Source organism: Mesoplodon densirostris, chromosome 2 (genome assembly GCF_025265405.1).
Source record: "Mesoplodon densirostris isolate mMesDen1 chromosome 2, mMesDen1 primary haplotype, whole genome shotgun sequence".
Taxonomy (NCBI): domain Eukaryota; kingdom Metazoa; phylum Chordata; class Mammalia; order Artiodactyla; family Ziphiidae; genus Mesoplodon; species Mesoplodon densirostris.
The window spans coordinates 22,539,425-22,567,022 of NC_082662.1; the positions used below are offsets into that span (position 1 = coordinate 22,539,425).

General features: G+C 57.9%; 1 protein-coding gene across 3 annotated transcripts in view; it reads right to left on the reverse strand.

Moving 5' to 3' along the window:
• Positions 1–2,304: 2,304 nt before the first annotated feature.
• The window catches only part of AHDC1 (AT-hook DNA binding motif containing 1), a 65,076-nt gene continuing 39,782 nt past the window's right edge, over positions 2,305–27,598 (reverse strand). For 2 of the 3 annotated variants that reach the window (XM_060089242.1, XM_060089241.1), the window contains exons 3-7: positions 23,594–23,771; positions 17,940–18,051; positions 17,757–17,794; positions 12,450–17,360; positions 2,305–2,742 (exon numbers count right to left, since the gene is read on the reverse strand). In XM_060089242.1, the coding sequence (XP_059945225.1) occupies positions 12,493–17,286 (4,794 nt within the window). In that variant the 5' untranslated portion in view covers positions 17,287–17,360; positions 17,757–17,794; positions 17,940–18,051; positions 23,594–23,771 and the 3' untranslated portion in view covers positions 2,305–2,742; positions 12,450–12,492. Of the gene's footprint in view, positions 2,743–12,449; positions 17,361–17,514; positions 17,795–17,939; positions 18,052–23,593; positions 23,772–27,598 lie in introns of those variants that run through there. The other variant, XR_009531101.1, reaches the window with a different exon arrangement.

Consider the following 27,598-nt stretch of genomic DNA (forward strand, 5'->3'; position numbering starts at 1 on the left):
AGCCCCAGTTCTCGCCAAGCCTCCCTCCCATCCCGGAAACCACAAGGCCTTCTCTGGGTTCCATCCCTCTCCAGGTGCCCCTCTCTTTTCAGTGAATCCCCACCCCTCCTACAAAGCCCTCTTCAAGTTACAGAGCCTCCTTGCTGGGCTATAATTTTCTCCCTAAACTCCCATTTCCTTCCTGGGTCACCCCTCTCCACCCCCACCCCAATTCCTGGGCACACAAGCCTTCACTGTCCCTCCTCCCCATCTTGCAGAGCTGCAACAGTCCCTTCCACGGAATAATCCCCCCACTACCCCTTCCCCACTGCACCTCCATCCCCCAGCCCTCAACCCCCTCAGCGAGCCCCCCCCTACCCAGCCTGCCCCACCTGGACAGCCTTCCCTGATCTCTTCCGCTTCCTCAGCAGCCCTGAACACATTCATTTTCTCCCTGCGGGCGATTCTTGGGGCTGAAAACAAACTTCTCCTGGCCTCTCCCACTGGTGCCTTTGAAGCCACCCACCCCTTCCAACCAGCCTCCCCCCTGCCCAGGGGTGACCTTTCCAAAGCCCTCTCCCCTCCCCAAACACACACACAGTGTCTACTCCAAACAGACCTAGCGACGTGTGGCTTCCACCCCCTGCCCTGCTCTTTCCTCCTCTGGGAACTCCCTCATTCTTATGCACCCCGGTGTTGGCCTCCAGGAAACCCTCGCTGGGTCTTACAGCCCCTGCCCCGACTCCCAGCCCCACCCCGGGCTGCAGCTTGAGTGCAGTGGATGCCTCCGCCCTCACCGCGCAGGAGGGTGGGAACAACGGCGTCTTCAGCTGAGTCTTGGGGCTGCACAGAGGGCGCTTGGTGGGAGGCTGAACCTTCACATCCAGCACAGAGAATGCAGTTTTAGGGACTGTTACCTGCTCCTGTCTGAACCCTCCAGCGTCCTTTTTCAGACAGGGGTGCCCAGAAGCTGGGGGTCTGTCTCCTGCCTCAGGCGGAGGGTTCCTCTGACCCTCCCAAGGCCTGGGCCTTGCCGGTAGGGTGAGGGAGGGGGGCAGGTGGTGCAGAGCTGTCCCTTGGGGTCTCCTTGAGCTTCAGCAGGGAGGGACAAAGAGCAGAGCTTTAACATAAACTGGGTCTATGGGAAAAGCTGCTTGCTAAGGACCAGGCAGCCCAAAGTGGGCTTATTTGGTCAAGGGCAGCCAAGAGCTCCCCAAGGTCAGGGGGTGTGATACAGTTCGGCCCTGCCAGGTCCACCAGAAATAGGCACAGGATTAGGAGTTTTCTTTTTCCAAAGTTTACAAAAGCTGGGAGGAAATACAGACCCGGCATTTGGGGTTCAGAGTGGAAAGAAAGGAGAAGGCAGATGGGTTTGGCCTAGTCAAACCTTGGAGTTTGCATACGCAGAGGCAGGTGTGTTAGGATAAAAAAGAGGGGGGACCTGGAGACAAAGGAGACCCAGGCCCTGGGGTAGATGGGAGACACACAAACAGGGGATACTCCAGTCTTTGTGGGAAAGGGGAGTGTCCCACAAGGGTTCTTGCGCTCAGGATTGATGGGTGTCTGAAAGACAGGTATCCTGAACCAGAGTACAACGGTGGGGCCCAAAGGCTGAGGGGACACAGGACAAATGAAGGGGCTGGAGTCAGAGACCTGGGACAGAGGATGGAGTAAGGGGGTCTAGAAGCAGGGGAGACCCAAGACCGGATTTATAATGGGGGTTCCTCAGGGAGAGGAAACCAAGGACTTGGGGGAGAACAGGGGTCTCAGAATCATGGGAGACCCAGGACCTAGGGCAAAAGAAAGCTCTAAAAGGCAGACTCCTTGGACCTGGGACAGAAAGCATGGACCAAGGGCCACGAAACCCCAGGGGGCAGTCTGGGGAGCCCAGAGGCAGGGGAGACCCAGGGCCTGGGGTGTAAAGGAAGGGGCCCAGATGCAAAGGTGACTCAGATCTCAGGCAGAAGGGAGAGCTCTGAGGGAGGGAACATATGAAGGTATTTCAACTCCTCTGGGGACCCAGTGGCTGGTGACGACCCCCAGCTGTCACACCCCTTCCACTCTGTCCACCCTCACTCACCCCCTTTCACAAGACACGAGGTTGTTTTTTTGTTTTTGTTTTTTGTTTTTTTTTGCTTTTTTTCATTTCTTTTTAATACAAACTTGGATCTTTGGGTGTGTCCTGCCAACAGAAAACAACAACAACAACAGAAGAGAAAACCCAAAAGAGTGAAAAATAAGAAAAAAAAAAAAAAAAGCTCCCGCAAGAGGTTCTTCTCCCTCCCCCCCACCATGCGAATTTGCACACCACGGGACCACAGCAGGTTTACAGAATGCAATATACAATCCACGATTTATAATAAAACAGTATATACAATAAATAGGATATTGTTCATTTTTGTCAAACGACCTGTAGATAAATTTCTCAGTGCATACTTGCAGGGGCTCTGGACACCTTGAGGCCCTGCTCGCAACCTCTTGCACACGCTCGCGTTCTCTCTCTCTCTCTCTTTTTTTTGTCTTTTTCTAAAACTGTGTTTTGTTTTTAAGTTTTGTACATTTTTAAAAAGTATTTACAATTGCTGGTTTTGTGCAGAAAGGGCTCACCTTCGGCTTCTGCGTGGAGGAGATGGGCAGGGAGGGGTGGGGGGTCAATGGGGCTGCAGGGGGTGCAGGGGAGGTGGGGCGGGAGGCAGAGGGGCAGGCGCCTGCCGGAGGACCATGTGGACGCTGGGAGGGGTCTTGGCGTTGGTTTTCTGAAAGCTGCAGAGAAACACAAGAGAAGAGGCAGAAGTCAGCGGCAGGGACAGACCCTGAGCTCTGGGAACAGGGAGGCTAAAAGCGGGACCTCTACCTGGTTCCTACCAGGATTCTGAGAGAAGGGAACTGCATTGTTCCTTCTCACAGAAAATTCCAAGTGGCCCCAGCCATGAGCCTCTGGACTGCTTCTGGCCTGCTCTGAGCTCACTTTCCCCATCTGTAAAATAGGTGTGTGTCCAAGGCCCACACCACTGAGAGGTAAAGGATGTGCTGGATGAGGAGCTGGGATTCCAGGCAGTGCAATCTGTTCAGAACTTGAGCTGAGTCAGACACAGCTGAGTTCAAACGCTAGCACCACCATTTAATAGCTCTATGACCTTGGGAAAGTCAGTGAATCTTTGTGAGCCTCAGTTTACTCATCTGTAAAAAGGGGATAACAGAACTATCCCGTAAATTTTTTGGGAAGGTTCAGTGGTTTGAGGCAGATTAAGCCTGGTCCATAAATGTGTCATAAGTGATTCTAATTAGTACTAGTCATTATCTTCATGAGGCGTGGGCCAGCTAGGCGCCCCAAGCCTCGGCTTCCTCATGTAACAGTTCGTTTAGTAATTCCTCCTACCTAGGCTGTTCTGAGGAATGACATAATGTGAAGACAGGGCCTTAGCACAGCACAGGTGTGAACCACTGCTTTAATTTCTTCCAAATCCAACCTTCTCCCCATTCCCTATCAATGTCATTCTGTTCCTTAGAGAGGTGAGGTGCTGAGGAAGTCTGTCTGAATAAAGGAATAAAGAAATTGCCCAACAAAATACCATCTGTGTTTGGCTGCACCCCGCCTTCCTGAAGCTCAGAAAATCTCGAGTCCCCAGTCCCTACAATCACCAGACAATAGAGATCTCAAGTACCCCCTTTCCCTAGACAGTCAGTCCTAATTATGTTTGCAGGGCTCTGGGGACCTGACTCCCTATCCAGACCCCTAGCTTTGCTGGGGTGAGTGGGAAGATGCCCAGTGGGAAAGGGGTGGGCTCAGTTATTCTCAAGACCTCCAGTCGTTAGCCTGGCTCTTTTAGAGCTCTGTGCTCTTCTCAGAGCCCTGAAATTCATGTCTCCTATACTGGGTGAGTGACCAACCCACCAAAATTAAGGGGCAGGCGTGGGGGTCCTAAAACCACCTTCTGAGACTCCTCAGCAAGCCATCCACCCTCCCCCACCCCTGCAGGAACCAGGCAGCCACAGAAAGCCTTCCCTCTCTTGTCCTCTTTCTTGGCTTCCCTTTCCAACGGGGCCACATTTAAATTCTGCTCAGCCTTGGCTGCTGTCTGCTGGGCAGTCAGCCCCCAGGAAGACTTTTGTCCCAAGGCTGGACTTGCCAGGACTCCCCTCAGGGAGCCAGGTGGGCTCCTGGGAGGCGGGACAGCACCCCATCCTGGTGCCTCAGCCCAGGTGGCATGCAGAGGCATGAGGGGGAGGGTAGGAGCTGCATCTTTGTTAAGCTGTCTGGTCTCCTGCTGGTGAGGGGAGGATGGAATATTAGCCATAGGGGTAAGAGGTGTGCTTGTTATGGCGACAGCTGTATTACAACTGGGGTGATGGGGAGAAAAGCTGTATTGCAACTGGGGTGATTGGGGCAGGGGATACAGTTGGGGTGGGTGTCAGTTCTCCAGTTAGGGTGATAAACAGGGTGGGGAGACAGGTTCAGCTGGAGGGCTGGGGGCAGCTGTAGGACAGCTTTACTGCAGTTGAATAACAGCTGCCAAGCTAAGGAACCTCTGTTGGGGTGGCAGATATGGTGTATTGGGGTGACAAGTGAGGGGGAGATTTAGGACGGGAGGCTCCCAACTACTTAGCAAGCGAACTGTGCTGAGCCCCAGCCTCCCCTGCTCCCCTTAAGGGCCCCGGGGCAGGCTGGGAGCCTCTGCACAAATCCCTGTCACCCCCGCCCCCTCCAGCCCTTAGCCACTGCCAGTGACCCTCTCCAAGCCAGGTCTCCATGGTGATCTCAGCCCAGCAGGCAGCTCCTGCCAGAACCATTCCCGTGGTGCCGGCGGCCAGGCAGCAGGGAGGCTTTCTCACCCTCTGCTAAGCCACCGCTGTCTCACCTTCCTAACACCGCCCTCCCCAGCTTTCATGACTTGGCCAGAATCTGGGGGGGGATGGGGGGGATGGGGAGAGAATCAAAAACAGAGGTTCCTGAGCCAGGGAGAAAGCAGAATGCTATGGCCCTGCAGAACCCTGACTTCACCAGGTTCAACTCGCCACGGAACAGAAGCAGTGCTGCTGGGCCAGGTGGCCCAGTGCTGGGCACTGGAGACAAAGCAGAGAGCAAGATGGATCTGGTCCCTGCCCTTGAGGGGCTCACAGAGCACAGAGGGAAGCAAAGCAGACCCCAAACCAGGCGATCACATGCAGGGAGATGGGGGTGTGTCAAGAGGAGCCCTGGGGGACTCAGGGAGCACAGCGGGGGCACCTCACCCAGCTTTGGTGAGAGGGACTGTGGCTCTTCAACACACTGCTGAGCACGGCGCCCAGCACATGCTGGGGTCAACGATGTGTGCTGACTGAACGAAAGAGCCATGACCGGTCTAAGTCCGATCGGTGAGTCAAGGTCCAGGTCAGGTGTTCCACATCTCCGGACGCCTCCTCAGACCGCCCTGTTACCATAGCTACTGGGGCACTTATCATTCCCTTCTGTGCTCCTCCTGGGCAGAGACCTGCGTGGGGTACCTCCGTATCCCCAGTGCCAGCATGTGGCTGGCGCCCCAGGATGCCAGCCATTGTTCACGAGACTTAACCTTTTAGTGCCGCCATAACGAAGGACTGCACGTTCCAGAGTCTCATGCTCCAGCAGTTTTACCATCTGTGAGGCCAGGGCTTTAAGTGGTCTCTGCCTGTCAGTGGGCGCTGGGGGTGCCAAGGAAGAGCTGAGCAGGGATTTAAAATGCTACAGATCACATATAAATCAGGTTGTCCAAAGAGAGCGGCTCTCCCCGGCAAAAGGAGCATTCATTCAAGCAACCAGCAGACATGTATTCATAGCCACTAACTGCCAGGCCACGAGCTAAGGTCTAACCCCACCTTCTAGTCTCTACCCTCCAGAAAGGGGTCTCAACATCAAACAAGGCAGTGGAGCAGAAGGCAAAGAGTGCATGAGGATTTGAGAGACGGATATGCTGTGTGACCCAGGGCAAGTCCTTTCCCTCTCTGGGCTTCAGTTTCTATGTAAAATAAGGGGGTTGAACAGGGAATGGCAGAGATCTTCAGGCGCTGAGATAGAGCACCAAAGACAAGGGGTCAGAGACCCAGCTGCCCAGGGAGGCTGATCCAGCCCTTCTGATGTCTTCAGGCAAAGTCAGGCTTTTGAGTCCCTTAAATGTGGAGAAGATGCTGCTTCCCTGAGGCCCAGACCACGCCTGACAGATGGAGATACCCTCTGGACCCAGAGTTCTCTGAGGGATGAAGCTTCCAATTGGGGATAGGTAGGCTGTGGCATGTGGGTGGGTGTGTGGCTCTCCTCCTCACTCCAGGGAAGTTTTTCAAAATCTGTCCACCAGTGACTAGAGGCATTCCTTAAACTCTAGCTCTGCCAGTCATTCCCTCCTTAGAGATCTTCTCCTACCTCCCCCCACTGCTGGGCATAGAGAGGGATGCTAGTGGGACCAAATGGGGTTTACATCCATGGTTGCCCACCAAGCTTGTGTGACCTTGTATCTCTCACCTCTCAGAGCCTCATGCTCCTTACCTGTCCTGGGAGGAGGCTATACACGCCCCCACCCCAAACACCCACACTCTCCACCCTCCTGATCGGAGATGCCTATGTAAGGACAGGCATCTGTCCCACATCTGGGTATGTGCTGGGCTTGCAACTGAGTGGAGGCTGAGGAAGCGGCAAGAACATGGAACTGGGTGATCCCCAAGGGGCCTTCCTGGCTCTACCTTTCCGTGCTTCCCTGCCTGGGTGGCTCTGTGTCTTTGGGCGAGTCCCTCTTCCTCTCTGTAAACTGGGAGGCGCTGAATTTACAGAACTCCAAAAGCTCAGTTAGCCTGAGAGTTGGAACTGGTTTATTTATACACCCCTCATCCTTAGGAGTGCATCTGATATCAGTAGGGCTGAGAGAAACCAGTTCGTGCCCCGTTCCCCGATGCCTAACCTTTTCTCTCACAATTCTTCCTAGTCTACATGCCCTTCTTTGACTCCAGGAAAAAAAAAAAAAAATCCTGACCCTTGAAGTGTCCCCGGCAAGATGAGACACTGGGGAGACAGGGACAGTGCACAGAGATGAGTAGCACAGAGATGAGTAACCAGCCTAAAGGAGCTGATGGCATGGTGAGGAAAACATTCCCCGGAAGGGCTGTCATGGATGCATAAAGGGCTGGAGATTAATTGCGCCTGGGAAGGATCCTGGAACGCTTCTTGGAGGAGGCAGTGTCTGAGTGAAAGATAGGAAATGACAGGTGGGAGATGGATGATGACTAGGAAAGGGCGGCCCAGGCCAGGGAACAGCTAAAGCAAAGATGCAGGGCACACTGGGGAAAGGGCCTGGAAAGCTCCCTCCCGATCCCACAGTATAGAGCTGGAAAGGGAGGCTGTGTGAGCAGGAGGTCAGGGCTGAAGAAGCAGCCTTGAATACCCAGAATACCAGGTGAGGAAGTCGGGCCTTTATTTTGGAGGCAAGGAGGCTGGCGAGGGGAGGATGCAATCAAAACGTGTTAAGCAATGAAGTCACAAGAGCGGACATGTTTAAATCAATTCATCCAGTAAATATTCTGGGGCGGGGGGGAGGTTGCTCCAGACACCATGCATCCCAAAATGCTGAAGGACATTCAGCAGCCACAATGGGGGCTGTGGGCTCAGGAAGCGGGGGCAGGTGTTGGAGCAGAGACCTGGCACGCACTGGCTGTGCTGACCCAGGTGGCTGAGCTAGGGCTATAGCTTCCGAAGCCTCAAATTTGTTCAAGACCCATTTTCTGCCCTCCCGGCCCCCCCAGGAAGCTCTTGCTGTCTGCCCTGCCCGTGGTTCAAGAGGGTGGTCCCTGGTATTTCCGGTGGGAGCATTTCAGTCCCTCCCCTGGAGAGTGATGCCCACATGGAGGCTTGAAATGAACACCTGCTTCAAGGCTGTAAACTCCATGAGGGCAGGACACAGCTCATCTTGTTCAGTGGTACCTTTAGTACCAGATGCAATGCCTGGCCCAGGGCAGGCGCCTGGTTCATGCTGGTTGAACACAGAATTAACCTACTTCCTCCTGCCCTCCAGCACAAACAGAGGGCACTATGGCAGCAAAAGTTAGGATGACAAGGAGGGCAAATCTGCTGGGAGAGAAATCATGATGTATTACAAAATCACAAGGCAATCTTCTTTCAGATTATCTGTACCAAAAGAGAGGACTGCTGTGGATAACTGTGTGTGGATAGAGTTTCTAGCTGACCTGGGTCATTTAGGAGTCTGGGTCCTGTTGCCCAACAGGCTTTAGGTCCCTTGGTGTGGGGTCTGTGGCTTACCTTGTCTCTGGACCGCCCAGGGAGGACTCAGCCCCACTGTTAAGGCATATAACTAGGTGGTATTTCACAGCCTCCTGCCAAAGGCCCCAAACCCATACTAGAATACAAGCTCCTTCCTAGAAGGGAAGCATGAAGAGCAGGTGAAGGAGTGCTGGCTACGGAGTCCTGAGCTTGGAGGAAAGGGTCAGAGGTGTGTGACGCGCACAGACGGTGGGGAGGTATTTTATTCACCCATCTACCAACCACTGATTACATGCTTCCTGTGTGCCAGGGACAAGCTAAGTGCTTCACGGGTAATCTCATTTAATTCTCACAAGAGATGCAGTGAGGTGACGTGACTCACCAGGTCACACAGCTGGTAAGGGATGGAACCAGGCTCTGCACGGAGGCCTGTTTGTGCCCACAGGCATGCTCCTAGCCACCACCCTCCAGTTTCAGGGCCTTGCTCCCTTGGGTTCTTCTGGGTCCACAGGGATGTGGGGAGATGGGAGAGGAGGAGTGTGAGAGGGCATGCTCATGGAGAGATTATATTTCCAGGAAATGAGGGCTCAGCACAAGAAGGCCTGGCCTGAAAATGGCTGCAGGAGAGGCAAGAGATAGGATTGGAGGGAGGATAGCCCCAGAGAGTGGGAAGAGGAGCCCAGGAGAGGCAGGGCAGGCCTGGCTGACCCCTGACGTGAGGGCCTCTTGCCTAGGGCCGGAGACAAGATCAGGTGACCTCTTGAGGTTTCAAGACATGGAGAGACAAAGCCCAGAGCGGCCAGTGCCTGGCCCAGGTCCGGCCATGCCTGCTGACCCTGGCTGGTTGGTGGCCTTGGAAGCCGCCTTCTGCTCCGGTGAGGCCCCAGTTGGTGTAACCTTGGAGGACCTGTGACATTTCTCTTGGCCTCAGGTCCAGGCCTGAGAGGGAATAGGGAGGAGAGGGGGGACTCGAGATCCCTAAACACCTTGGAGGGCCCTTCCCACCCTCCCACCCTTTCCCCAGGGTCTGGAAGGGCTGATCTTCAGCCGTGAGGGCCCAAGGCGGAGCCAGTCTGTCTGGCTCTGCATTCCATCTAAGGGACTAGAAGATGTTTGCGGGGCCCAAGTCTCCCTCACCCCCACATCCCCACCCCACCCCGGCCCCACTTCCCTCTCTGTCCCATCAACTCAGCTCCCAGACCATTCAGGTCCCACATTCCCCACTCTGGCTCCTCCAAGCTTTCTTCTTCTAATTCACATTGGGATGTGACCTGCCCTGGCTCACGGTTTCCTCAGCCTGGAATGCCCTTCCCCCCGTCTCCATCTCCGTGGATGGGCACTCTGAGGACAGGGGCCACGTCTGCTTTGTCTTCCCCGTGCCTGGTATCGGGACGGGCATGGAGGGGCTCAGGATGTGAGGCTAAGCTCAGTGACTGCTCCCCCTGTGCCCAGGGTCAGAAGGGCCCACTGCCTGTTGGTGAATGAGTGTGTCACTGTCCTCCCTGCTTAAGCCCTCTGTTGACAGTGACACTCCCTCTGTTAACTCTTTTTCCTCACTGTTCTCCTCCCCTATATCCCCAAGGCTTCTTCACTCCCACAATGATTGTAATCAGTCCTTGGGCAGGGTGCCGGGGTGGTGGTTTTGCCCTAGGTGAGGGAGTGTTTGGATAAAGAAGGGGGACAGCCCTCCCACCACCATGGTCCAAGCCACCACCACTGCTTGCCTGGGCTACTGCAGCCGGTCTCCCTCCTTCAACATGGGCCCTGCTCCACTGTGGCCCACGACATTCCAGCTGAGAACGCTTCAGTGGTTCCCCATTTGTCTTGGGACAAAGTTCAAACTCCTTCCAATGCCCTGCATGATCTGGCCCTGCCCCCTCACCCCCTCACGCAGTGTTGCCGTCCTCCCATCGGCTCCTCAAAGCTGAGCCGCTTCCTGCCTCAGGGCTTTACCCACTGCTGTTCCCTCTGCCCAGAATGCTCTTCCCATTTCCCATTTGGCTGACGCCCCCTCATCTTTCAGGCATCAGCCTCAGCCTCAGCATCTGGTCAGCTGGCCGCAAGCCCTCACGGCCTCCTAGCTTTCCTCCTCTTGCACTGTCCTTCCTACAGAGATAATTACCAGATGCTTTGTGTCATTCTGTTTACTGTCTTTCCCGCTCAACTGGAAGCCCCGTGAGGACCAGGACCCTGTTTGAGGTGTTCACTGCTGTGTCCCCGATGCCTGGCATGCAGTGGGTGCTGGACAGACGTCTCTGGCTGGAACAACTGAATGCATCGGTTTGAGGACAGTGCTGTCAACTCCCAGCTCTGAGTGGGGAGCGGGGCCAGAATGTGGGGCTGGATGGCATCCCAGTTCCTCCTGCGTTCAGGCCTCACTGGGTGGTTCCATTATGTATCTCACTGAGCCGTGACCTGCCCAAACACCCAGCCCCCTCACCCGTTTATTTTCCCACCCAGAGCCCAGGAGGAAAGGTTTTCAGATTATTTCGCATGTCTGGATTATCCATGAGACATCTCCCCTCCAGTGAGAAGGATCAGGAGTTTGACATTTTAAACCCTAAGCAGCTTCTCCCTGGCCTGCTTCAGATGTATGGCTCTGCTGCTTGCAATGAGGCGCATGGGGAACGGAAGGCCATTTTAATCTTGGTCTGGTTTCATTAGGAGGAAAAATATGCTGTCCCCCAAGGAAGTCTGGTCCACTGTCTATGCCATGCAGAGTTTTAAGAGCCCAAGAGATTATCAAAGTCAACTGCCTTCAACGGATGGGGAAACAGAGGTGGGGGGGTGGGTGGAGTAGGGGCAAAAGCTTGGTCAAGGGCATGTAGCAAGTTGGCCAGTTGGGGAGTGGTCCTTCCCCAGGCCTCTTGACTCCCATGTGCTGCCCTTTGCCATCTTCAGGCACCAAGGGAGCTGAGGTCAGGCAGAGAGGGAGTAATAAGTTTCCACTGACATGACTTCAGGACCCTGAGTCACCCTGGCTTCGAACAGCCTTCCCAGAGCAGGGACGGGGCTTTCCAGGAGCCCTGCTATTCATTCTCCAAGAAAAGGCACTCCCAGGAGGCTATGGTAGTAGCAGAGGTGGCAGGGAGTGAGGGGCTCAGACAGGCCCCCAGCCCATTCCATCACCACCCACCACGTCTGGGTCAATTTTTGTAACAGGTCTGTTCCAAAAGTGGGATCTCATGGGCCAGTTACGGCTGCATTTCTGGAGCAGGTTGTTCATCAAGAAAATGATTCCTCCAAGTCTGTCCCGTTTTACCACTTTGGGGGCATTTCCCCTCTTTTATTTTCCTTTGCCTAAACACAAAATCTTAAGAAAACTCAAGGAGGTGACAATACCTGATAAAACAATATCTGAATACCTAACAATATTTAACGGAATTCTTTTTTTTTTTTTGGCCGCGCAGTGCGGCTTGCAGGATCGCAGGATCTTTGTTCCCCAACCCGGGATCGAACCCACGCCCCCTGCAGTGGAAACGAGGAGTCCTAACCACTGGACTGCCAGGGAGTTCCCTAATGGAATTCTTAAGAAAAGCATTAGGCTTCATGAAAGGGACTGGCTTTTTCTAGGTAGGAAACATCCTGCCTGGGGATAGATCTGCTGGCTACAGGTCCCCAGGCACAGGGAGATCCCAACACCCCTGTTGAAAAATAGCCTTTGGGGTACCCTGGGAGAGCAGAAAAGGACATACTGACCACACCCTCAGTCTGGCCCTTGCCAGACTGCATCTTGAACTAAATGAAGCTCCCAGGGAGACAAGGAAGCAGGCAGGGTCAGTATCCTGGATGGGCCTCGGCGGATAATTATCCAACCTGCTTCCTTCTCCATCTGTCACATGCAGGGCGATGCAAACGCCCTCCCTTGCAAGAGGTCAAGTGGTGAGTGCTTCCTGGGACTCAGGTGGTCCCTGCCCAGGACCTAGCATGGATGAGGGAAATGAACGCTTGAGGAACCGAACTAGATGGCCCCATCCAGTCTATGGTCCTCCAGCCATTTCAATAATGGGACCCCCTGAATGCCCAAGCCCCACACTGGGCTCCCCACCCACGGCCCCATCTCCTCCCTAGGACTCTTCCTAATGCCAGACTCCCTGAATCCCAACTCGGGTCCCCAGTCTTGTCCTCAAATCCTTCCTGCTCATTGCTATACTTCTTCCCCTTGCCCAAGTTCTAATGTCCTCATCCCCCACCCCACCCCCACCCCACCCCCCGCTTCTTCCCACCGCACCCACATCCTCAGACTCACCCAGGAACAAAACCTCGAGGTCCAGTCGGCACTTCAGTTGGCACTACAGGGAGGTGACGGTGAATGTGTCCTCAGGGTGAGGTTCCGCCATGGGCCCCAAGAAGCCGCTCTTGGGGCCCCCACCCAGGCCGGGATGCGCCTGCGGCATAAAGCCTGGATACCTGTAGGCGGTATCCTGCAGGGGCAGCAGCGAGTCCCTCGGCACGGGGGATAGGGTCAAGTCACTAAGGAGTGGGCAGCCATAGCCAGCAGCAGCTGCAGCGGGGCCACGGGGTGGGCCGGGCGGCCGGGCCATCTCCAGTGGCTCCTTGTCGGCCTTAGGTGTGGCCGGTGGGCTAGCCAGGTGTGGGGCACTGAGGCACGCGGCCTCCGTCCTGCCCAGGAAGTCAGCCAGCAGCCCTGAACCCACCTTGCCTTCATAGGGCGGGCTGCGGGCGGCCGAGCCTGGCGGGTACCAATACGCCGTACCCTTGCAGCTGGGGGAGTCGTAGTGGGGCTGGCCCAGCGGCAGGTCCCGGCAGCTCAGGTGGGCCTGGGCTGCAGCTGCATGGCTCAGGCTGGCCCCCTGGAGCCCATGCTTGAGGGGCTCACAGGCAGCCAGCTTTGTGGGTGGCGGCCGCAGCTCTTCCTTGAAGCCTAGGGTCGGGGAGCAGGTCGGGGAGTAGGCCTTCTGCAGGCCAGCATCAAACACCGTGGGTGGGTGGGCCAGCGGCGGGAAATGCTTGCCATCCAGCTCAGGGGCACCGAGGCTGGGCGAGTCGCAGTGGAAGCCTTGGCCGAAGGTGCCGTCCGATGGCGTGGACGGGTTCATGGAGTAGGGTCCCATGAAGTCACAGGGATCTCGCTCGCCCACGCTGAAGGCCCTCGACTGCGAGGGCAGTGGTGACATGCTGCTGTCCCCGCTGTAGTAGTCCAGGCCGAGGTCTGGGCTGTCCTGGAACAGTGGGTTGACCGGCTGGGGCTTGGGGATGAACTTGGCTTTGGCCGCCGCCCCGCCCCGCTCCTTCTTGGCTGAGCAGGCCCCGCCACCCCGTCCACCCCGAGGCTGCCGGGGCCCAGTGCTCCGTTTGGATGGGTAGCCCGCGGCGCTGGCCGAGGCAGTTGACGGGAAGCCCAGATGCGAGGCCTCGAACAGGTCCACCTTCTTCCGCCGTCCGCGGCCTGGCTTGGAGCTGCTCTGGAAGAGGACGCTCTGGTTCCAGTTGTAACCGGGGGCGGACGATGCCTCGTTCCAGTCCATCATCAGTTTCTCCAGGCTGGACAGGCTCGACTGGCCCTCGCTGCTCGAGGCCTCGCTGTTGGCACGCCGGAAACCGCCGCCGCCGACGGGCTGATTGAACTGGGTGCTGTCGGAGGACGACTCGGAGAAGGTCTCGGACACGGCTGTCTGCTGCTTCACCTTCTGTGGCGTGTAGTTGGAGATGTCCAGGATCACGTTGGGCTCGCTGACGTGGCAGTCGAAACCGGGATTGTAGAGCTGACTGAAGGCCTCCGAGGCCCAGTCCAGGCCTCCATAGCCCTGCCGGAAAGGCCACTGAGAAGCCCCCGCAAACTGCCGACAGTTCTCAGGCGAGGGCTGGAAGGAGGAGGACGACGAGGACGCGGCAGAGGTGGCAGAGGCTGTGGTGCCCTTGGGTACCATGTAGCCGCCGGGTGAGACCGTGCTGGCCCGGCTGTCACAGCGCAGGGGTGTGGGGGCCGAACCAGAGAAGGGGCCCCCCTCAGAGCTGTTGAAGAAGGACGCCTTGCTTGGTGGCAGGCAGGGGCCACCGGTAGGCGGTGGGGCGTAGCCAGCGCTGTGGGCGCTGCTGGGTGAGGCAGGGAGGCTGTTGCCACTGCCGTAGGCAAAGCTGCAGTCCTTGCTGTTGGCGCAGTCCTGGCCCGTAAAGGGCTTAGCGGGTGCGAATACGCTTTGTCCAGCCCCGTAGCCCCCGTACTGTGGGGGGTAGGTGTTGGTGGGCGGGTGTGCGGTAGGTGAGCGAGCCACGGCAGAAGGCAGAGGAGCCAGCTTCGGGAAGGTCTCGGCTGCCCGGCAGTCTGAAGTGCCGGGGGTTAGCCCATAGCTCGCTGCCCGGCCCGGCGGGAAGGTCTGGCGAGTGGGCAGAACAGGCTGGAAGGAGGGGTCCGCCCCAGCCCCGCTGCTGCCCACCGCCACCGGGCTGGCCTTGGCTCCCCGGCTGGGGAAGGTGGCCAGGCCCCGCTGGGCGGGCAGGGCGCTGCTGGGGGGCCCTGTGTAGGTGCCTGATGCCTTCCGGGACTCGGGGCGAGAGGCTGAGAGGGCAAAGTCCAAGAGGTCGGAGGAGTCATCCGAGTCGAGCAGTGAGCGAAAATAGCCGGTGAAGAGGTTTTGGCGCTCCTGGCTGAGCTCCGTCTGGCCCGCAGGTGCGGCTGTGCTGTAGTAGCTGCCACGGCCCGAAGCCCCGCTCTCTAGCCCAGTGGAGGCAAAGGCCCGGGCCTCGGTACCCTGGAACCCGCAGTTTCGGCCAGCTTGCCCGCCTGGGTGCCCATGGTGAGGGGCCCAGCCACCACCCTTGTCCCCGGCCCACTCAGTGCCCGCCTCCCCAAAGCCTGGGCCGCTGGGCACCTGTTCCGGGAACAGAGTCCCGTTCTTCCGGGACCGCCTCTTGCGTTTGGGCTTCCCAGTCACAGCGTCTACCTCCCCCCGGCCCCGTTTGCGTGGGTGCCCCAACTCAGCGAGCCCAGGGCCCCCGACCCCAGCGGCTGCCACGGCCACCACCTTCTTTTTCTTGCCGATGCCCTCAAAGAAGTCGCTGAAGGAGCATCGGGCCGCCTTGGCCGCGTGCCCCCCACCCCGGCCACCAAAACCGCCTGCTTTGCCACCTCGCCGTCGGAAGCCCTGCACACGGTGCAGGAAGTGGGAGATGCTCTGTGTGTCGGGCGCCTGGTGCACTGACTCGGGCTCACTGGGTGTCCAGCAGCGGGGCGGTGAGCACCGCCCAGCGCACTGGCTCTGGCGGTTCAGGAAGGCCAGCTTGGCGAGGACGTCTGAGTACTCGGCCTTGCTGTCGTTGGCATCTGCTGCGTAGGACGGCTGGGGAGATGCCAGCTTCTGCTTCCGCCGCCGCCGCTTCTTCACCTCCGGCATGGCCATGGTGGCTGCCGCCACAGTGGCTGCCTCGGCTGCCACCACCGCTGGCTCCTTGGGCTTGCCGGGGCCCAGGAGGAGGTTCTTAGGAGGGCGGCCGCGCTTACGCTTGAGAATGATGGGCATCTCGCCGGGTGGGAAGACCACCACCACGTTCCGCCCATTGTTCTTCATCTTCAGCAGCGGGGTGGGCTCTGTGGACACGCGCAGGCCCAGCTCCTTGCCCTCCACACTCAGGCTGCTGCTCAAAGACGACACCTTGTACGTGGTCTTGTTCCGCCGGCCCAGTGACACGGGGATCTTGGCCATCTTCACCACCATGCGCCGCACGCCCCGGCACTTGCCTCTGCGGGTAGGGACCACTGGGGTCTGGGAGGATTCGGGCTCCAGCTCTGGGACTGGGCCTGGGCCGGGCAGGGTGTGAGGTGGGGGTGGGGGTGGGGGCGGGGGCTCAGCCAGGGCAGCCGCCAGCCCTGTGGGCACAGGCAGGGGCAGCAGACGGCCCTCGGGGCCGGCGTCTGCCTTGCGTCCCCGTCCGGCTTTCCGTCGGCGACACAGGATCTTTGGCCTATCAGTGCGCCGCAAGGCGTATTTGGGGTGACCCTCAGGCCCAGGAGGGCCATGGGGTGAGCACAAGTCCAGGCGCAAGGGCTCAGCCAGCGGGCAGGGTCCCAGGGGCTGCTGGGGCTCCAGACGGTGGCTAGGGACGTCAAGCAACTTGGGCAGGGGGTCAAGTGCCTGAGGGTCGAGCAGCTGCGACTCCAGGGAGTCGGGCAGGGTATCTAGGGCCTGTAGAGCCAGGCCCGGCAACCCCAGAGGATCAGCAAGGGGTTGCAGGGGCGGCAGCTCCAAAGCTTCCCCGAGCGGCTCTAGTGCCTGCGGGTCCAGGAAGCGGGGCTGGGGGTCTAGGAGCTGAGGCTCTGGCTCAGGCGATGGTGGCTCGAGGGCCTGGGCCTCCAGCAGCTGGGCCTCGGGGCAAGTAAGGGAGGCCAGCTCACTCAGGATGTCCGCGTCAGCGAGTTCTGAGTAATCAGGGCCGTCAGGCTCGGGCTCTGGTGGCAGACCGGTGGCCGCGGCCGTGGCTCCGGGACTATGGCCTTGGCCGGGCTGGGGACTGTCCCTAGGCTCAGGCTCAGGCTCGTAGAGGGGGTGGCTGGACCGCTCAGACTTGGCATGGGGAGTGGCCCGCTCCTCAGGGCTGCGGATGCTGTTGGCCAGGCTGGGTGAGGAGAAGAAGCTATACTGAAGGTCCCCGGGGGGCGGGGCAGGTGGGCGGCTGAGCCGGAGGCCACCGCAGTCCAGGTGCACGCCGCTGTGCTGCAGGTCCTGGGAGAGCCGGGTCAGGTCCTTCATGATGTCAATCAGCTGGACCACTGGACGCAGGTTCACCCGCCCGTTGTCCCAGCGCCGTCGGGAGCTGCTGCCGTCTCCCGCGGGGGTGGGGCAGCGGGCCTGGGAGACAGGACGGGCCGCCCTCGGGGGCAGCGGGTCGTCCCCCTTGGCAAGGACTGGTGGGCGCCGGGTGCTGGGGTCCCGGCGTGGGGGTGGGCGCGGGTTCTCGGAGAAGGTGTGGGCGAAGGCCTTGTCGGGTGGGCTGGCAGGGGGCCGGGCGGGAAGCAAGGGCCGGGGGGTGGGGGGGCCGCCGGGGTAGTACTTGGGCTCCCGGAGGTAGTCAGGAGAGCTGCACACGGCACTGGAAGTCACCACCAGGCCCTGGGGCTTCACACGCATCCTGACCTTGTCCTCCGCGGGCCGCCGGGCGGGGCCGGGGCTGACATGAGGGTGCGAGAAGCCGGGACCAGGACCTGCCGGGCAGCACAGGCAGGAGGTCCCTCACCGAACGCCTAAGTCCTCATCAGATTCCCATGTCCTCAGTGATCCCCTGCACCCCTCCCCTGAGTCCCCTCCCGAAGCCCCATCCCCTTGTTGACCCCCAGCTTTTCCTAAACCACCACACGCATCGTGAACCCCCATGGGCTCCGGTTCCACTTATTGACAGCTCACCCACTTTTGTCTAGACTCTGGCTAAGGGCTGCGGAAGAACAGTTCACCCGCTTTTGAGAGGGAAGCCCAACAGCAAGGTGGATCAAACGTCAGGAGAGGGCCAGGCCCCTGTCAGAGGGCCCGGAAGTCCTACCAAGGACACGGCCTCTTCCTTCTTGCCCCATCCCCAGGGCTCTAGGAGAACCCCGGCCACTCACCCTCGGCTCTGTCGCCTGGGCTGTCACACTGGAGATCTCTGTGGGCAGCGAGACAGGCAAGAGGAGATCTCAGCGGTCTGCTGGCCACAGCCCAACCACTGCCCACCTGCCCACGGGGCCCGGTCTCCCCCACATACCAACCCCAGCTCCCCCAGTACTCCCTCCAGCGCACACCCAGCTGACCTGAAAGAGAGAGGGCCCCCGTGCCTGGGGGCTCTGCCAGTCGCTGGCTGTCAGCTGGGGGTGCTATGGAGCAGCTTCGGCCTGAGCCCAGGCCTCGGGGCGTGGACAGCGCCTGGAAAGGACCACCGCAGCTCAGGTTTAGTAAGCACCTACTGCGCGCCAGGCACTGGGCTGGAAGCTGTCCAGGCATCGTTTCATTTAATTCTTCATACCAATCCTGCGAGGTAGGGGCTATTAATAACCCCATTTTGCAGATGAGGAAATGGAGGCTGAGATGAAGTGACATCATTCACTCATTCATATACTCATTATTTATGGAGTGCCTACTTTGCACAAAGACTGGGTAGACAAACACTTATCACATTATTGTAAGTGACTTAATTATTAGTGGGATAAGAGCTGCAAAGAAAAACTGAAGAGTGCCTGAGGTCAGAGGTTTAACAATCATACCAGGGAGTCAACAACGACAAAAGCTCATATTCTGGGGACACTTTCTCTGCTGCCAAACACTGGACTAAGTGCTTTATATGGATTACCTCATCTCACCCCCCTGCAAACCTGAGATCAATACGATTATCATCCCTGCTTTCACAGTCGAGGAAACCATCCGCTGGAAGGTGGTAAGCACCATGAAGGCAAGGATTTCTGTCCTGCTGACTTCTGTGTATATCTCCCAACCCCCGGATCAGCACATGGCCCACAGATGTCCTTCAAAAAATATTTACTGGGCTTCCCTGGTGGCGCAGTGGTTGAGAGTTCGCCTGCCGATGCAGGGGACGTGGGTTCGTGCCCCGGACCGGGAGGATCCCACATGCCGTGGAGTGGCTGGGACCGTGGGCCATGGCCGCTGAACCTGCGCGTCCGGAGCCTGTGCTCCGCAACAGGAGAGGCCACAACAGTGAGAGGCCCGCGTACCGCAAAAAAAAAAAAAAAAAAAAAAAGAAAAGAAAAAAAAATTTACTGAACAAATGAATGAATGAATGAGGCACACAGAACCATCAGCCCTGCCTTTCCCCCTGAGGCTCTCTCTTTCCTCTCCAGACCGAAAAGTGGGACCCAAGTAGGATGTGGAAGGAGGAAAGGAGATTAAGAATGTGAAAAGGGACATTCTCCGCCCTCCATGCCACCTCTAGCCTCCATCCGGCCCCTGCTACGTATTTTTAGAGCCCTCTTTATTTCACCTTCACAGTATTTATCATGACTGCAGTCAATTACTTGTATAACTGGCTGTTCAGTGTGTCTGCTCCCCAAGTATGGGCTCTTCAGGGGCAAGGACTGTGTCTGTCTTGTTTACCGTTGTACCCCCTGACCCCAGGACCTGGGTTATGGATGCTACATAAATATTTACCGACTGACTCCCTGAGCTGGTCAGGGCAGAGTTGGGATTTAGATCCAGGCCTGTCTGACACCCAAGGGAGCCTGGGGACTCAGGGCCCTGGCTGATCCCCAGGAGCTGGGGTTTGGGGGAGCAGGGAGCTGAATGGTCCCTGACCACTGGGAGGATCGCTGCCCAGGGTTGTTAACTCCACAGGAAGACTGCAGAGCTGACTTGGGGACAGGAGAGTGTGGGCAGGGACACTCGTCCACTCGCCTTTGGTGGGCGGCAATTTGCAATCTATGAAGCACCTCCACATATATGACCCACTGAATCTTCACCTAACCTGGGAGACATGGTTTACTGTCTCCATGTTACAGAGGAAACAGGCTCAGAGCAGTTGTATAACTTGCCTGAAGTCACATAGCTGCTAAGTGGCAAGATTCCTATAATTCTATCAAGTCCAAAGCCTCCTTCCACTCCCAGCCCCCGCAACTCTCCTTCAGCCACTCCTGAAAGTGCTCCTTCTAGAGCTGTGGTCTCACTTAAGGCTGGAAGGAACCTTAAAATCATCTAACCCATTGGCATCCAAACCCTGGGCCTGGGGAAGCTATGTAACCTTGCAGACACCCAGACCCTAGTCCAGGGGAGTCTGACTCATAAATCTGAAGGGACATCTGGGAATCTGTATTTTTTTTTTTTGCGGTTCGCCCGCCTCTCACTGTTGTGGCCTCTCCCGTTGCGGAGCACAGGCTCCGGACGCGCAGGCTCAGCGGCCATGGCTCACGGGCCCAGCCGCTCCGCGGCACATGGGATCCTCCCGGACCGGGGCACGAACCCGTGTCCCCTGCATTGGCAGGCGGACTCTCAACCACTGCACCACCAGGGAAGCCCAGGAATCTGTATTTTTAATCGGCTCCCCTAGTGGCTACGCTGTTCTAGTGCCACCTCGTGTGCCTCCCATTTTACAGATGAGGAAACTGAGACCGGAAGAGGGAAAGAGACTTTGCCCAAGACCACAAAATGGCATGAGGAGGGCCTCTTTGTTGCTCATCCAGGCAGAACATCCCCTGTCCCTGCAGGTCCCAGGCCTCAGCTGTTCCTCACTGTCCCATTTACTCGATCACTCAGGGTTCTGTTCTTTCTCATGCCTGCCGGCAGACTGTGGCCTGGCCCCTTCCAGGCTAGGCTCTCTCTGCTTCAAGAATCTCACTGTTGCTCTTGCAGGAAGGACTGTGGGTAAGACACTCACAAAGGAGGGAAGGGGCTCAGACTCTGTGGAGTCTCCAGGTCAAATTTCCAACAGTACGGTTGATCCACAAGTGCTGCCCTCTTTGAGATGCCTACCAGAAGCCATCATCCCTCCCTTACTGAGGGTGGGGCTCACCAACCCTCCTTGCTCTGGAGACCTCCCACTTGGGGCCTGAGGGTGTGATCTTGGCAGAAGAGAGAAACCTCCTCTCCAGCGGTTGCTTCTGTTCCACCCACCCGTGAAGACCTTTGGGCACGTCGTCCTGCCAGACCTCCTGACTCTGTCCACTGCTCTCTCCCGCAGCCTCCAGGATCTGAGGGAAGCAGCTGGCACCCCTCCCCACCACACCCAGGCATCCATTTTCTTGGACCCCTCCCAAGGGCACCACCTATCCCACGTCTGTGAACAAAGTCAAAAAGGTTCTTCTGTCCATCTGTCTGCTTCTGGGTCAGTGTGTCTGAGCCTGCCTATGGGGACACCAGCTGGCTGGGAGGGAAGGGGGCTGGGGGCCCCAACCTGCTGTGCACAGTGCCGGGAAGGGCCAGCCCACATCCTTGAGTCCCCAGCCCCACCCTCCCCCGCTGCGGCTGTGACCACCCCACCCCTTCCCCAGGCAGCCTCCCCTCCCCCACCCACAGCCTCCCCAGGGGAGCCAGGCTGCCAGCCCCAGCTCTCACTTCCGGCCTCATGACCCTCTCTCTAGCCTGCATACTCCTCCCCCCACCCCCCAACACCATTTCCCTCCCAGCCCGGACTGAAGGCTCAGGGATGTCCTCAAATGGAAAACTCTGCATCAAAGGGGCTATCACTGCTGCTGTGAAGCTTCCCCCATCACCTCCCTTCAGGGCCTTTATCTCCCAGGATCTGCCCCCTTCAGGAACTATGCATCACCCCTCTCAACTTCCTTCTCTTCAGCCCCCTCCCAGCCACCCAATTGTACCTGAAGATCTTCTTCCAACCTGACTCCAGACCAAAATCATAACAAAAATACCAATGATGAAAAAAATAATGGCAGCTGTCACTTATTTGGCATGTAAATGGAGGCTCAGAGAGGTTAAGTAATGCCCTTAAGGACAAACAGCCATGACAGGGAAGAGCTGGAGTCTGCACTTAGGTTTGTTGGGCTCCTCTAAACCAAACTTCTTCACTGTCCAGAGAGTCACCCCCCTTCCCTGAAGCTTCCTCTAACTGTCCTAGTCCCAACCACCAGTTCTAATTTTCGACTTCTAATCTACCCCCACTCAGCTTCGGCACCCCTCCCACCTAGGTCATCCCATGCACTACCCTCCCTCACCACTAGGTGTCCCCTTAGAGCCACTGACGCCCCCGAGGGGAGCAAGCCCCGCCCCACCCCCTGGAATCATCAGGGCTCCCCACCACAGCACAGCACACCCCACCCCACCCTACCCCCAGCCACACAGAGCTCCTTTGTGCAGCCCTTGTCCACCCCCTTCCTGCCCGGAGCGGGGCACCTGGCAAGCAGGTCTGCCCCAGACCCGCCCCCTGCCAGCCCCCAGCCCTGGGTGCCAGGTGTGTGGGCACCAGCGCCAGCTCTGGCTGAACCTGAGGGTCACCCTGCCGGGCAGCCCTCCCTTCCTCTCTCCGAGGTCACCCAGGGACTGTGCTTCCCGCCCTGCTCCGCCCCCATCCCCTCCTGCCCTTGGCCCTTCCAGACTCCTGTCCTTGTCTTTCCTTCTGTCTACTGGAGGACTTCCCTCCTCCAGCCCCACCAGGCCCTCCCCACAGCCTCGCACCACCGCCCACCTCCTTCCCCTGAGAGCTCCTTGTTCTGCGCGCCCCCCTCCCAGCCCAGGTCTGAAGAACTCCTCCTCCTGGAAAGTTGCTGCTGGAAAGGAAGTGACTTCAGCAATTTGGCCACAAGGCTGGGCACTGCTGAGCCCAGCTCAGCTGAAGGCTTGCCCAGCCCACCTCCAAAGCACAAACGGAGCCACGTGCACACACCACCCCCAGTGTGCAGCCAGAACCCTGAACACACGCTTCCCCGGTGATACGCCGAAGATCTTCGTGTACACACCCCACCCCACTGTACTCACACATCACCCCAGTGTGTTCAGATTCTTGTCTACACACCTCTCCAGTGTACACTAGAGCCCTGCACACCGACACCATCCAGCGTGGCACACATAACACTCCAGTATCCCCACACCTGCCCAGGACACGCTCTGAATCCTGCACACTCACTCCGATGTACCACATACACAGCCTCTGAATGTCCCCCAGCCCAGTCTACTTACTCTTGTGTGCAGAACCCTGCACACCTACGGACAGAGTCCTGCATGTGCCTGCTTGCACACAAGCCGGAGGACTTGCACACGAGATGCCCTGTGCATATACAGTCAGGTACATCCAGCTCTGCATCCTCCCACAGCTGAACCTCCCCACCCTTACAATCCCAGGAGGCCCCGCCCCCAGACCTCAGGCCCCAGGAATGCTCTTTTGGAAGTTGGGTGGGGTCCCCAGGCAGGCTGGACTCTAGGGAGCTTCCTGGAGCCCGAGGCTTGAGGCTTCATGTGTCAGTTCGGGGAGTTGCCTCTGCAGGGCAGGGCAGCCCCACCTGGCCTCTGTGGCTCGAGCCTGGGTGGGCTAATTCGGGCCCAGAGTTGGGAGGTGGGTCCTGCCCCCACCCCTGCCCCATTTCATATCAGGAGGGCAGCCTAGCATGCCCAAATTACCCAGGTCCTCTCAGCTTCCACAGACTCTAGAAGAGAAGGGTCCTGCGGGGTCAGCTTCACACATCAGGTATTCTGGTCTCTACCTCTGTCCTGGGTTCTGGTCACTGTCACAACCCCTTTCCCTTCCCAGTTCTCTCAGGTCATCCAGGTGCAGGGGAGAGTCCCCAGACTAGGAGGCAGGACTCCAGGGAACCGCCTGTATATCCATGGACCTCACCTTTCTGGATAATGGGGAGTCTGAGTAAGTTGGGTTAAAATATTTTGATTCTAAAGGGCCTCTTTTTGGCCTAAGCTGGGAGGGGGGAAATCCCTGCTAGGACTGGGAAGGAAGTACCCCTGATCCCCACTTCCTGGGGTGGCCAGGCACAGACCCGGCTTCCCTATACACTGTTACCTGAGCAGGCTGTGCAGACAGGCCCAGCTCAGCAAGAAAGGCCTGTCTTCGCCAGTGATTCCAGGGTGGTCTCTTCGGCGGCCTGAGAGTCGCCCCAAAGCCGGGGCCCTCTGCACACACTTAGCTGGGCAGGCTCTGGGGTCCAGGCCAATGGGCAGACAGGCAGGCAAGCTCCCATCTGTGGAAACAAAAACAGCACCCCAGACATAAGCATGGATACAGGATGAGTCAGAGAGAGGGACCAGGAGGCCATCCTAGATGGGGTCCACTCTTGCACAGGATGAAATTGGCTCCAACTTCATTTCACTGGGGAGTGTGAGCCTATCTCTTGAAACCCCAGGTAGTATCGTCGTGCGGGTAGGTACATGTATGCGTGAACATGAACACACATGCTATGGTGAAAAGAACCTGGCCTTGGGAATCAGAATGGTCCTTGGCTCAACTCTCGCCAACTATGTGATCTTGGGCAAGTCAGTTAACCTCTCTGGCTCTCAGTTTTCTCATCTATAAAATGGGGAGAGCTTATGAATGGGGAGAAGCACTCTGGGGAAACTATAAATGCTAAGAGCTCACTTACAACGTAGGTGTGAGAGTTGCTGTTCAAAGTGATGGTGAATGCAGATTTTCATGAGAGGTGTATACGCAGCTGGCATTTACCCTTCTCCATCAGCGACTGATTATATGTCTCTTGTTTTCTTTAATAACCGTGGCCCTCCTTACCACCCCCCCCCCCACCGCTTCCTGCCCATTTGTCTGCCTTCCTGAGGTCTGTACTGAAGCCGAGAGTGGGTCTGGGAACCAGGCCTCATGGACTGCTTATAGGTTTTGGTTGCCTGGGAATGTGTGTGTGTGTGTGTGTGTGTGTGTGTGTCAGAGATCCTGCCTGTACAAATGCACATCTGTGAGCGTCAGCTGTCTGGGCAAATACACCTGTGTGTGGCTTCCTGGGTCTACCTCGCCTTCTGTATGCTTCTCTGGGTGTATCTGTATGTCTATACGAGTATATGTGTAAGAGTGTACACGTATGGGACTTGTGTATGTGTGTGTGTGTGTGTGAGTGAGCTGATACTTACTTGTGTTCGGTGTCTTCAATTATACGTGTGGGTGTGTGCACCTGGGTCTGTTCAGTTCTCTGTGTGTGTCCAGCTGAGCCTATGTTTGCACGCCTGTGGGGACACAGAGGTGTGAGTGTGTACCTAGTGTGTGACAAGGTGTGCCCAGCTGTGGTCAGGGGGTGAGTGCCCGTGTGTGCACACAGCTCTCTGCACCTCACTGCTGTCAGGAGCTGAACCGGCTTCGGCCCATCTCTGACTCTCTGGGCGTGTGTACTGGGGCGGGGCGTGTGGCCGTGCCTCTGCTGTCCCTGCAGGCTTCCAACCTCAAGGCCGGTGACTGCGGGCGCTGGTGTCACTGTGGATCAGTGTTGCCTCCCTCCTACCTCTGCCTTCCTCTGGGTTTTCAGGGTCACGGTGTGATGGCAGGACTGGTCACAGTGTCCCTGTGGGTCTGTTTCACTGTGGGTCAGTATGTGCTCACGTAACTCTGCGTGTGTGTGCTGTATGACTTTATCGTTGTGTATCTGTGTATGTCAGTGGGTCCTTGTGCCATGTCATTGTATGTCTGTGTCAATGTCAACATGGGTGAGTCTGTGTGCCATGGTATGCCTGTCAGTAAAACGGTGCCTCAGTGTTTGTGTGGTGCCTTTATGTAACTTGTCAGTGCGTGTGCGCGTGCGCATGTGTGTGTGCATGGCAGACCCTTTGTGAGACGGTGTGTGTCTGTGTCACTGTTTGTATGCCTGCTTCCCTCCTCCCTCCCTATCTCCTGCGTTCTCTCTCTCTCTCTCTCTCTTTCTGTAGGAGCCAGACAACTCCCCAAGCCTGGATTAGGGACAATTTATCCACAGGCAGAGAAGGAGAATTCCAACCTGCCAGAGCCTCCCTCCTCTGATCCGTCCCCCCTTCCCCCCTGGTTGGGTGGGCAGAGAAATGCAGCCGGGCAGCTCCCAAGCCCTTGGGGAGCCCCCACCTCTGCAGCTCCCCAGAGGCCCAGGAGGGCGGAAAAGATGGAAATCTGGGTGGCCCCAGAGCCCTCCAGTGGGGGTGGATTGGCTGCCCCCCACCCCCAGGCCGCCACAGCTCAGCTCATCTTGGCCCTGTTCTCCTACATATGGTGGTGGTGGGTGGGGGGAGTCTGCATGAGGTCTGCCTGGCCCTGAGGGCTGGGGCGACCTAAGGAGTAAAGCTGCTCCCAACCCCTCCACAGCCTGATACTCCCCAACTGATAAACACCAGCTCCGACACCCCTGGAAATGTAAATGACTGGGGAGCTTGCGCCTGTGCCCGCACAGGCTGGGGGGATGCTGGGAGGCAGGGGACAGCGTGGTGGGGGGAATGCAGCAAGGGGGGAGCAGGGGCTGAGCTGGGCTGGGACTAAGGCTCCCTTCACGGTGCTCCAAGCGCAAGGCAGAATCACATGTTTCCCATTAGCTGCTCTGGCCTCCTTGTTCAGGGGGTGTTGGCTGGGGGAGATTTGTTCTGGTTGCAGACACCAGCCGAGACCACACAAGAGAGAGAGAGTAAAAGACAGAGAGAGAGAGAGAGGAAGAGAGAGAGAGAGAGAGAGAGAGAGAGAGAGAGAGAGAGAGAGAGGAGAGATTGAGCGCCAGAGGGAGAGGAAAAGACAGAGAGCGAGCGAGAAAGATACACAGAGACACACAGGGAGAGAGACAGAGACAGAGAGACATGAGAACAGAGACAGGCACACACAAACACAAAAGCAGAGGGACAGAGACGGGTGATGGGAGAGGCTAACAGAGTGGGGGACAGGGAGAGCGACAGGGAAGGCGACTCAAGTGGAGAGAGACGAGTCAGAGGCTGAGGATCGAGTCAGTGAGGCACAGAGTGCGAGTCAGGCCAGGAAGGACAGGGGGCGGAGGGCGGCACTGGGGCCGCAAGCCTGATGGAGGGGACCCGAGGGTGACAGAGCGGGAACCTGCTGCAGGGCCAGGGAGGGCAGGGGCGGTGGGTGGGGACGCGAGTGGGCAGGGGGCGTGGCTGCTCCGGAGCCGCCGGGCGGGGCGGCCAGGAGCCCGGAGCCTCCCGCCTCCTGACCCTCGAGCCTGGGAGAGATAACAGGCCGGAATAGTGCTGACTTGCGGTTCAGAAATCCAATATCCTCCGCAGCGCACTAATCGACTACCTGAGCTCCCGGCCCGCGCCGCCGAGCTGCCCCGATTAATCCTGCGGCTCCACAGCCTTAATTAGTTTAACAGTTTCAGGGGCAGGAGAGGCAGGCAATAGGGTCTCCCAGACCTGCGGGGACACAGGCCCCCATGCCGGCCCTGCCTGGCACCCCACCTCCCCGGTCACACCTGCCCCAGCCCCAGAGGCCCCTTTCCACACCATCTGCAAAACACTGGGTCTTTCCTCCTGGGGGACAGTCCCAAGGGCTGGCACCTGGGTCAGAAGGTAGGTCTTGTGGAACAGAGACTCCCCCATCCCAGCTTGTCCCTGTGCCCGTGGCCTGGGTGCTTGCTCTGGCCTGCCCTCTGGGGCCCTGCCAACTGTCCGCCCCATACCACTGGGCAACATGTCGTCTCTTTAGGGTGACAGACAAGCTCCCAAGTTACTGACAACCCCCCAACAGCATGAGATAATCACACATGTCACTCCCCACACCGGCATGAGATAGGCACATGGTGACATCTCACACATACCCAACAGTCAGAGAGACAGGAGTACGAGTGGGTGACTACCCTCCTAACAGGATGAGCTAAGCACAGAACCTGTCACTTCCTCCAAAGCCTGAGATGGGCACATCTGATACCCCCAGACAGTATGAGACAAGAACACAGGTTGTCACCCTCACAATGGTGTAACTGACATACAACCAGGCGCCCCCTCACCCACTGATAGGATGTGAAATGCACAGAGCCTGTCTCTCACTCACTGTCTCTCTCTCTCTCTCTCTCTCTCACACACACACACACACACACACACACAC